General features: G+C 34.9%; 1 protein-coding gene across 1 annotated transcript; it reads right to left on the minus strand.

Moving 5' to 3' along the window:
- Positions 1-2598: 2598 nt before the first annotated feature.
- Positions 2599-11617, minus strand: LOC128548252 (G-protein coupled receptor GRL101-like). Its single transcript, XM_053522739.1, has 6 exons — positions 10481-11617; positions 9628-10178; positions 8537-8664; positions 7899-7956; positions 6979-7210; positions 2599-4677 (listed from the first exon to the last, which is right to left on the minus strand). Exons 1-5 carry the CDS (start codon positions 11464-11466, stop codon positions 7137-7139), a joined length of 1797 nt encoding a protein of 598 aa, XP_053378714.1. The 5' UTR covers positions 11467-11617; the 3' UTR covers positions 2599-4677; positions 6979-7136.
- Between the last annotated feature and the right edge of the window lie 251 nt (positions 11618-11868).

Consider the following 11868-nt stretch of genomic DNA (forward strand, 5'->3'; position numbering starts at 1 on the left):
TGTGTTGGCTGCTTGTCACGCGGGCGAGGCTAGTTCGAAGCTGGTGGTAGGCGAGGTATATTTATGTATTTTGTTTGCAGCAAAATATAATATCGCTTGAAAGACCGTTGACATCCGCTTTTCTTTCTATTATATCAGAAAAATGTTGTTTTATATGTTTTTTGTTGTTGCTATATTTTGTTTGTTTTTAATGGTTTTTTATCAATCATATATTTTATTATAAAAATATCAGATGTTAATGTAACATGTGTCTGCTTCACTATCAGTCAGCTGCGTCTGTCTCAGTGTCAGTCAGCTGCGTCTGCCGCATCGTCATAGACAGCTGCTTCAGTCTCATCGTCGAAGTCATCTGTGTCTGTCTCACTGTCAGTCAGCTGCGTCTGTCTCAACGTCACAGTCAGCCGTGAAGGCAATGCGCTCTTGATGGTCCTCATTCGTTATGTCGCTCTTCCAGTATGCATCTTCCACACTTAGGATATGTCTACAACAGGCTTGCACGTCCTGGAGCAGAAGAAATCGAGATAAGTATACAAATGAAATAAATTATCGTGTGGGTAAAAACTTCCGCTGACCTGGTTCGAAGTCAGTACCTTTCGATTACTACAACAGCGCCGATACCCATGGGCTACGTATTCATGAAAAACGTAATGATAATCTGTAGTCTGATTCTGACGCACGAGAGTGCACTTGTGTAGTCTGATTCTGACGCACGAGCGTGCACTTGTAGACTCATCTGCCGATTAGAGAAGTCAGCATGATTTACTTTGCATTATTTATGTAAGAACCATTATTGTACTGAATAACATAACCTTAATAATGGGCCGTTTCATTATTAAAAGTTCAAAACATCACTGACCTCAAAATCAAACTATTGTACAAAATAAATATAAAAAATCTCGCGTCATAAATTAAACGATAACATGTTTGATTGTTATGATTATTCTACATTTAAACGTTCAAATACAGAAAATATTTTTGTATAACATAACAGTCTGCACTTAAGTTCTGTTTTTTTTTCGTGCAACCATGCATGAAAACCATAACAATCAAACAATAATATAAACATGTTGTCGTTTAAATTATCGTGAGGAAGTAGTAAACATTGGAATGTAAATACAATTTGACGTCACTGTCGGGTATCATTGGTTTTCAATTAAACCATTGCAATCCGATGATTCACGCCAGTTAAGAAAAAAAAATATGATGTCTGATTTATGTGAATTTATTGGCAGGTGTTTTAACATGTCGCTGGAGAGTTGAATAACAGGAAGTTAGAATTGTTATTTGAGCCAACCACATATCCACTTTTTTATCTCGATTTATTTCGTAAAAATGTCACTTATTCAGTTATTATCTGGCAAGTGACAAAACTGCGTTTTCCACTTAAGTATCTTAGCAGGACAAAACTGCCTGTTAGTGCCCACTACTGCCATCTACATATTCACTTACGTTAACTAGGTATCTGGATTTTTGTCAGGTAGTCAGTTATTATTGGTAATATCCCGTAATCGTCCCCTATCATTACGGAAATACATAAATGGGCATGATAAATATGCAAACTTATCATTCCTTTTGAATGTTATGGGGGCCTCCGCGGCCGAGTGGTACAGGTCGCTGACTTCAAAATCACTTGCCCCTCACCGATGTGGGTTCGAGTCTCAATTGGTGCGTGAGGAAGCCATCCAGCTGGCTTACGGAAGGTCAGTGGTTCTACCCAGGTGCACGCTCGGATGGGCACCTGGTGTCTTCCTCCACCACCAAAGCTTTAATAATCTTAAACGTTAAGAAATAGTATATCACAAACAGTGGTTTGTCGTTGAATAAAATTATTGCTGGAGACCGGAGCTCAGATGTATATGAATTATATCACGAGTGTGCTAAAAGTGCTGAACAAGAAAGGGACCCTGCATTCTCCAATTTTTGAAATAAGCTATGTCAATAAAAACCATAATTTGTTTAAATTATGAAACCATTGATAGTTGCACCATGGAAATGACTACATCTCCGCTCTTTATCAAAATGTTTATGGCGGAGGTACATACTATGTCAATGTCTTTACACGAATAACTTCTTATTAAATATATTGGGAAAAATTTATCCATTATTGACGAAAACGAAAGTGCGCGGAATTACGCATGCCTAACCGAATGGCTATAGTACGATGTTGATTATTCATGCAGTCTGGTCAAGATCTGCATTGTCCGCCATTCAGTCAGTATCTTTTTTTGTAAGCACCCCTTTTAAACAGTTAATGGTACTGTCCAAATTGAAAGATGGACCGGTTCATTATAGAAATTAAACAGGATAAGGGTTAATATTCATAAGGTGGAAAACTCGGCTACTGTTCACAATCAAACTTGGACGGCTAGAGTTTCTATATGAATAACAAGTAAGTTGAAGAGTTACCATGTTTTAATGTTCGAAAAAAAAACAAAACAAATACATATAGATCTTATGAAAATCACACCAATATCATAAAGAAGCACGTTTAATAAATTTATAAAAAACATTTACAACGTTTAGCGTTTTTTCTTGTAAGAATCAAATTTTTTCGCTATATACAAAATGTATCACTTTATGCAAAGAAATTTCACATTTACACCTATTATGAACAATATTCTCGTTGAAACAGAAAACACTGACAACAAAACTATGCAATAAAGAACTGTTTCAATATTTCTAAACATTTGAATACAAATCATTTAACCATTGAATTATCTGACAACATGTATTGCTTGCAAACAAATGACCAAACACTTAAATAGTGTGAATATTCTAAAGAAGTATCGTGTAAAGTCTTTGATATGTCAGTCTTCTTAAAATGCAAATATGTAATTCAAGTTTGTGAAAAGTTTATTTTTAATTTCTTATCTCATTCCAGTTCTTAACCAGCTTCATTTACCGTGTATTTCCTAATTAATGTTGACATCGTCATAACTCTGAGTTTAACATTTTGTTCCCATAAAAACAGAATTATAAATGAAATTATGTTAAAATGGAAAAAATGACGACTAGGGAGAAGGACATATTAGCTATTCCTTAATATTAAGGACTGATAATAATTTATGCTAATGCAAGTTTAAAGACTATATGTTTTATTTTTAATTGTTGTGATACAAAATTATAGTTACGATGCTTTGACAACATATCTGTACCAATGAAGTAAATCTGGTACTGACATCACACAGCAAAGCACAAATGGCTATTTACTGAACATATAATCACAGAGCTATGGTACTAGTAGTCATATTTCCTAAATGGTTATAGTTTAACGTGACAACCATACAATCATGTCATCTGTCGAGTTTCAAGGTTTTGATTGTTTAGGAAGACCCCACGTGCCCCTTCGCACATTACTTCAGGCACGAGCAGGCAAATAGGTGGGACCATCAACCCTCCTTAACCCAGCCGGGTGGCTTCCCTAAATTGCATGAATTTTTATATCCACAGTAATCTTTCGATTCTATAGGGCAGGTTACCTCATCCTCACAGCCGAGGAGGCACTTACATTTCAGGTCCACAAATAAGGGAGTTTTACAAATTTAAGAGCTGATATATAGTAGCATATGTGTAGCAGAATAAATCTGTTGCACAGGAAGAGGATGAACTTCATTTATTAGACCTAAAGACTGAAATAAGATGTATACACCTCCAAATACTTGAATGGACCTAGGAATAAAAAATAAATATTACCAACATGCTCAATCAGTATTTTGAATATAGCCACATATATGGGTACCAAGCTTATGGCCCAAGCTATAGACATAAATATTTCCATCATGCGCAATCAGTTTTATTGCATATGACCCATGCATAATAACCATGATCAAACAGTATTTTGAGGATGGCCCATTATAAATAATACCACTATTGTGGTTATGGCCCAAGGAATAGATATTAATATTACAACCGGCTCAACCAATATTTTGAAAATGGCTCCAGGATAGATATAGAAATATTACCTTCATGCTCAAGTAGTATTTTGATAAAAATATTACCACCCGGCTCAACCAATATTTTGAAAATGACTCCAGGTAAAGATATAAATATTACCATCAATTATTATAATATGTATCAATTTGTCATTTGTTTTAAATTGCCATGTTATGTACACTTTTGCCAAATAAAACTACTACTACTACCACGACAACTATGATTACCAAACTTCAAACGACAAAATATAATTATAGTTTTCAAGAAATTTTACTTCGCAATTGACTGCCCATCAAATTTCAAATTTTAGTACATTGAGTAAATGAAGATTTTTCAACAACCTCATGTTCTCCGAGTTTAAACAAAACACTAATTATATGACGCCAGACAACAAAAGGTTTTGACGATGGATTGGTATACAGACGCAGAAGTATCTAAGCTTTAAAGATACACCCAAACGACTCTACATACGATAAGATTTTATGGAACGTAAAGGCATCATGGTATCATATTAGCAAACACAATTAGCGAAAACTTTAATGCAGACTTCAACTAGTCTTGCTCTTTTGTGCCATTATTATACACACTCTGTGTATCAATACATTTTGCATGTCGTTTCTGTGTCTTCAGCAATATTACTGTGAGTAGTCGAATAACTTGACCAAGTTGGTAGATATTCTTCTTTCTCATCTCGTTAGATGAACACTCAAATGGATCATCTCTGATTTGTACATCTCCAATAACCTGGAAAATAGCATTCAATGCATAATGGTGAAAACTCGCTTAAATTATTATGCTCAGCAAAATAACGGTTACTCTCCCTTCTTCACGGAAGTAGGGTTTTACAAATCTATAATGACTGCTTTAATGTGTTAAGATACATATTGCGCTAAACCAACAGATACAGACATACGTGTATAGTCTAAACAGTGATAGTCAAGGGATGTACAGCTCAGCTAAACATTTAAATGTCCTGGCATTTTAAAATAAATGGCACACCATGGCCGCCATATTCAAAGAGAGAATACTGCCCAGCGAGTTAAAAGTAAATGTAAAATATAATTTCCCCCTCTTCCTTTACTTTGAGTTAGTTTTCGTGCGCCACTTTATTTTGGCTGCCAGAATCCTGAGGCGGTACTCTATTGTTTTATTTTCCTGCTTATAGGGGTGCGTTTGTGTGCTTGTGAGTCAAAGCGGTGCCGTACTGTGTTCTTGTATCTTATTTGTTTGTTTTCCTTGTTAGTTAATTAGGTGTGGTTATGTGTTTATCTTTGGTACATGAATGTCTGCGCTATTGTGGTTTACGTTGTAGTGCAACTGTGATTAAGGAACGTAGCATTCGTTGGCTCTGAGGATGTGTTTTTGGTGCTCTGTGCTTCCGAGAAATATACCCTTTCCTATTATCTTTTAATAATAGTAATACAACAGTATGATATGTATGATGTGTAGTATATGATTACGTAAATGAGGACTCCGTTGCCGAGTGTTAAGGTTGCTGATTTCGAATCACTTGATCCTTCCTATGGTTGGTTCGAAACCTCGCTTGGGGTGTGAAACTTTATCATGAGAGGAAGCTACCCAACAGGAAAATGGAAAATTATTGGTTCAGCCTAGGGCCAAATTGTTCGAAACTTTAACAGCTGATTAAGCTAACAGTCGATTACCTTTTAGAATTACATTTCAATATTTTAGAAGGCTTAGTAAAACATATTATAATTTAAGAATTATGAACATTACAACGTCTTTACAGTAAAAATTAAAACATCATACAAGTGGTTCCCATCATGCCTAATATTTTGAATCAAAATTTAACAGGCTGTTTGTTTATTATCCGGTTAAAATTTCGAAAAACTGGGCCCAGGTGCCCGTTTATGCACGCGATAATGGAGGGGCACCTGGGGACATTTACCTGGCTGTAGAAGTCGCCTTATGACCTAAATTGCAAAAAATATGAAAATATAACAAATGTTAAAAAGTCATTGTTGCCATTAAAAGTGTGTCTATTCATGGCCTTAAATAAAAGAAATAGTCACATTTATGCCTTTGGTAGGATGAGCAAGTTGTAATTATATGGCACAAATACCTGTCAGTATCAATTAGTATTTAAGCTATTGCAACTTGCATAAAGTGGGTTTCTATTCTCTATTAGTATCAATAACAGTTGAGTTTTTAACCGACTACGCAGTAGAAAATGGTGTTTGATATTGCAGGTGCATAATTTTTAATTGTATAAACTAATTTGTTTGCATAATTAGAGCTTCAAAGACAGTTATACATTTTTATGTAGCCATTGTGTTGGACAAACCTAAGCCGCATGGGGAATCTTCCGACAACATTCTTACAAAAACTGTTTACATAGCCAGTAGATGGATTCCCAGTCATGATAATTTCATTTAATTTTTTTTGACATCCCGGCGCTAATAATTCACAGAAAATCCTGAAGGTAGAATACAATTTACGATTCTAGTGTGATAATTGACGATATAGAACAAAACCGTCTTTCTTTCAAAAGTTTGTTGTAGAATATAGATATACATTTTAGTTACATATCTAAAACATGGCTAATCCTACAAAAGGCGTAATTGGAATATTTATTTAATTTAAGGTGACCAAAACCACCAAAAATGTCGTTGATAGATTATTGCTCTTAGAAAATTATCGCTGTGTGTAATTTATTTCGAATCATTACAGACACATATCGTATATATAAGTTAAAGCAGCTGTAAATATATTTATCAAAATAAGTATGATATAGCTTTATACAGTAAAACAAGAAAATAAGAGAAATTCCCGTAAACTATGCCAATTATTGGATTGGTAAGCCACGTGACATTAAGTTAAGGTATATAATAAACAACTTATTAAACGAAAGTTTAGACATAATTTTGCCACTTTCGTTCGAGACTTTTTCATTACAACATTTTAAAATATTCCGTTCATACCGTCTCTCTAAGATTAATGTTACTAGGTTCAAATATTCGCTGAAATGTTTGTTCGAGTGTTTATCTCTCCTTTTTGGGGCATACGGCGATAAATGCAATTTACCTTGTCAGATTCCATGCATACATAAACGCTTCGTCCATTAATCTCCACAATCAGTGAATTTTTATGCAACAAGCAAATGTAACGAGAAACATTAAAGACAATGGTCAGAACATCCTTTGACGTGAGGGTGTTTTCTGTGTCACCAAGATCTTCTAGCCTCACAAACTTCTAAGAGTATCGGTTTCTATGATGAAGTTTCGAAATAATTTGTTGAATGTTCGTTTTTTCGTGACTGAAATTAAACAATATTTCATTTATTACACGTTTTATAGTGAATTTATCGAAATATTCGAGTGATATATATTTGGCATTTTCACAGGGAAAAATATCAAATATATTTTTTCAATGGTACAAAACTATACAATTAGTACTTTTATTGAGTTTTAGTCGAAACATGAAATAAAAAATAAACTGTGTTTTGTTTAACATGCAATAAGATCGAAATATATTTCACCGTGAATACAACATTTACATTTTCACCTATGGCTATGCCACTCGGGAAAATATTGCATCTGGTGTTCACCCCTGAAAGATGTTTCAGTCTTATACTGAAACAAACAAATATCCTCCTTATTCATATTTGTCTATAAATGGTTTTAATATTCTTTTTAACTAAACTAAACCGACATTGCATGAGCGTATATACTAAGTTAAATCAGTCACTCTTACAAGATGTTGTCCTGGAATCTTATACTTATTGATATTTGCCACCAACATTTAAAAAAAAAATATTTACATCATATTTAGCTATAATCATTGCCTATTTACTACTTCAATTCAGCAAAATAATTTGCTTTTGATTCAGCCACGAACAATTCGGCTAGCAAAATGTAACGTACAAACATGAATTTAAAAAAGGAGACACACAAAGAACAACAAAGCAAGCAGTAATGCGAGTGATACATGCTCCTACAACTTACCCTTGTGCTGCGAGTCGACTGAAGATACTGTATGAGAGTCTTGTTGCGCCTGCGATTTCTGGGTAAATGCAAAGGGTAAATTAAAAATATCATGAACCTACATTTGTCTTACAAATAATATCACTTATCTTACTAACAATGACAAATAGTACAATGATTTTTCACTTACACATCACATTTCATTCTCTGACTATTTGACATTCAAGTTCTCAACACGATACTACCCCAAAAGCACCAAATGCTTGGATTTTTTTTCAAAATATTATTGTATTTATTTGTAGCGATTCTATACATTTATACACATTGCAGCACTGCTCTTCTTTGCTCTACAAAAATATATCATCATGCACTGTGTAAACTTCGTTTAGTCTTTCTACATCCGAATCAGCTACGCAACAATAATATTTACATTGCTACGACTGTAACGCAGTATAATGTTATGCATTTAATACGGTTTACATATCTGCTTCTGATGGAAATGGCATAAAAGATAATAGTATTACGCGGAAGATGATGATGCAACATGCAATACAGCTGTTTGTTTTTTAGAATTATGTAGATTAAAGTTCAAACTCTCTTCCTGGAGAAGTCATTGGCTCGTATCTGTCATTATATATGAGCAAAGATGTAAAACTTACTTTCTTTCCGAGAATAGTTGTTAACGTGTAAAGAACGGGATTTAGCGCAGAATTTACGGGAAGTATAAAGACGGCCGTCCATGCATAAACTTCACCGGGAATCACCCGACCGCACAATGCCATCATTCCTTATCAAAACAAATAAACATTGCTCAAATAAAATATAAGTAACATATGTAAGTAACATATATAAATAAACTCAATTATATTATTTGTAATAAAAAACATTTCTTTGAAATAATGTGCTGCGGTGCCATGAATATAAAACTAAAGGTCAGAGGCCTCCTTGGCCGAGTGGTTAAAATCGCTGACTTCCAATCACTTGCCATCCACCGATGTGGGTTAGAGCCTCACTCGGGGCTTAAACTTCTTCATGTAAGAAGCTATCTAGCTAACTAACGAGGGATCGATGGTGCTACCTAGGTATCTGCCCGTGATGAAGTAATGTAAGTAAGGGCTTATGGGGTCATACCCCATCATCAAAGCTGGAAACTCGCCATATGACTTATACTACTGTCGGTGCGACATTAAACCTAAAACTAAAATATATAAAACCACAAGTCATATTATTTGAGAAATAATTTATAGCAAAAGAGCGTTTTAACGACGTATTACCGCCCGAGTGTATAAATAGTGTTAAAACACGGTTTTGTTATAAATTATTTCGATTCTAATATGCCCTTAAACTAAAACAGTAGATAAGATATAGTAGCGCTCTTTCTTCGTCGCAACAAAAACCATTGACGTCACCGCACATTAGGGTGTCATCATTCTAGAGTGTTTTAACAAAGAAAAACATATTAGAATGTTTATTATTGTGTTTTCAATTTTGTCTGATGATGATTTACTAAAAATAGAAGTCTTACATGGCATAATTGAACATTCATACAGGTACCTATAAAACACAACTAGTATTGAAAATCAGACGTAAACAAGTATGATTCGTTTATATAGTTGTTCCTTTATAATAAAGAAGCAAAAAGCTTAAAGCAAACAATGTTAATTGTTCGACGTATGAGAATTATATGCCAAATATTTGCAGATAACGATTACTTGCAGCTTTTATTGACAGTCTTGTAAGGTATGCGTACCCATACACCCAATTGGGAACCAGCACAGGAAGTCAGTGGCCACGACAAGCAAAAGGTTTCTTGCAACTGTAAGTTCTCTCCGTTGTCTTGTTCCAACCTTGCATTTATTCGTAGACAACCGCTGTAAACCTGCTGTTGTCTTCTTAATTTCCGAATAAATCATCACCTGCCCTAAAGCTATTAAACAAAATGTCACAAAATTTAGTCCGATAAAAACGATAATAGAATATAACCATCCAGGCGGCCGGTCTCTCGTCAACGGCAAAGCAATGGATACGGCAGATTTGGAATAGAACTTATCTTGAAAGTAATATTTGTACAAAATTGGTATCAGGCCAATGGACACCGAAATCACCCAGACAATGCATGAGAAGATCCCAGCATGTTTCGTGTTAAAACGTACTTGACCAAATGGGTACTTTATGACTAAAATTCTGTCCAGTGTAATAAGGCATAGAAAGAAAACACTAGCTTCAGATGAAACTGTGGATAGGAATCCAGCTAGGTTACACCATACACTATTCCTCCAGTAGTCATCCATAAATATATATCTGAAAAGAAAAAGGCAAATCTGTCTCAAGTATAAATTGATATTAATTTATAATAGAGCACTTAGTTGGTAAAGACGGTAGACGACGGAGCCTGATTGACTGCACTTGTTTACTTGCAATGTGTTATTTTAGTGACTTTAGTACTGAAGTACGGGAAATAGTATATGTACAGTGTTAAGTAGAAAATATAGTTACCGTAAACAAGAGAAAGTTATCAGGACTGTTACAGATAACTTTTAACAATTGTTAAAATGTTACATTACGGGCGCATTCCCTAAAAAGAAAACAAACAATTGTCAGACCTTTTCCGGTATGCAGCGTCAGCTACTGCTATTATTATAAGATAAATTCCCATAAGGAAATCTGCTACAGCAAGATTTGTCACAAATATCCCAAAACCAAGTTTCAGCCTTTCTCTGTCGTAGACGAGTCGGTAAATAACAGATAGAATATTCCCAAGAAGCGCTAGTATTCCGACAAGCCATAGCATGGTCTGAAGTGCAGACACACGCAACAAATCTGCGCATGAAGAAAATTCGTCCTTTTCAGGAAAACAGTCTTTGTCTGCTAAATAGTTAGGGCGAACACAGCAGTACTTAAAGGCAGGTGTATATAATGTAGTCACTCCATATAAACCTCGGAATAAATCTTGATTAAATGTTGCTATTTCATTTGTTTCCATGTCGACGACTGTCGCATTCAGGCCAGCAAATACGTCGTCTTCCTTTTCTTGTATATTGTTATCGGATAGTCTTAGTTCATCAAGATTTAAACCGTCAAATGCGTGAGAGGAAATTTTATAAATATGTGCACCGGTTATTTCAATACTTCTTATACTAGACAGTCCATTCATAGAATATGGCTCAAATAAATGAATGTCCTTGTTTCCAGCTAAGTTCAACACTTTTAGCTTCCGCAGTCCAATAAAGGCTGAAGTTGGTATTCGAAACACTTTATTAAAACTGAGGTCTAGGATCCGCAAATTAACCAATGTTTGAAATACGTTTTTGCCAATCTCCTTTATGTCACACATTGAGATATTCATAAGTATTAGGTATGGAAATCCTTCAAATTGCTGAAGAAGTATTTCTCGGATTCCAGTGTTTCCGCTCAGTTCCAACAGACGGATATTTGTGTGCAAGTATTGCAAAGTATCGTTGTTTATGTCCGCAAAACTGCAGTCGGTTTCGTATTCCGCGCATTTGCATTTGTCGGGACAGGTGGATTTACAAGAACGTTCGTCATCTCCGTACAAACACTGTGCCTCTCCATCACATACTTGCTCCATTGGAATGCATGTCTTACTTGCCGAACATTTATATTCATTTGGACAATAAACCGTTGCTGCTTCTGAAACATCAAACTGCAGATTAATGTAGTATTAGAAAGTAGCGATTTCAAATTGCTAAAGAATTTCCATCTTTATTTCAGTGAGTCTCCGAGGTGCTATTATTTAGAATAATGAACATTATTCACATAATTTAGCCATAGTCGTTCAACTGTACTTGAAAAACTAAACTTATTAGTTTTAAACGTGTAGTGTAAATTTACTCGAAGTTAAACGTGTAAATTCATCTGAAGCAAGCAACTCGATCAGACAGGAATATCTTTGAGCAGAGGCTTATTATCATAAGATAGGAACACTTTTGAGCAGACGCTTATTATCATCATATGATAAGAACAATTTCCA

This window comes from Mercenaria mercenaria, chromosome 14 (assembly GCF_021730395.1).
Source record: "Mercenaria mercenaria strain notata chromosome 14, MADL_Memer_1, whole genome shotgun sequence".
In the NCBI taxonomy this organism is placed as follows: domain Eukaryota; kingdom Metazoa; phylum Mollusca; class Bivalvia; order Venerida; family Veneridae; genus Mercenaria; species Mercenaria mercenaria.

Bases quoted from the DNA above. Each gene is read 5' to 3' on its own strand.
- LOC128548252 (XM_053522739.1), bottom strand. From the start codon at position 11,466: ATGGAGCAAGTATGTGATGGAGAGGCACAGTGTTTGTACGGAGATGAC. The intron at 8,665-9,627 runs GTACGCATACCT...TGTTTTGATAAG, and splicing joins GTTCCCAATTGGGTGTATGG to GAATGATGGCATTGTGCGGT. The intron at 7,957-8,536 runs GTAAGTTTTACA...GCATTTACCCAG, and splicing joins CAACTATTCTCGGAAAGAAA to AAATCGCAGGCGCAACAAGA.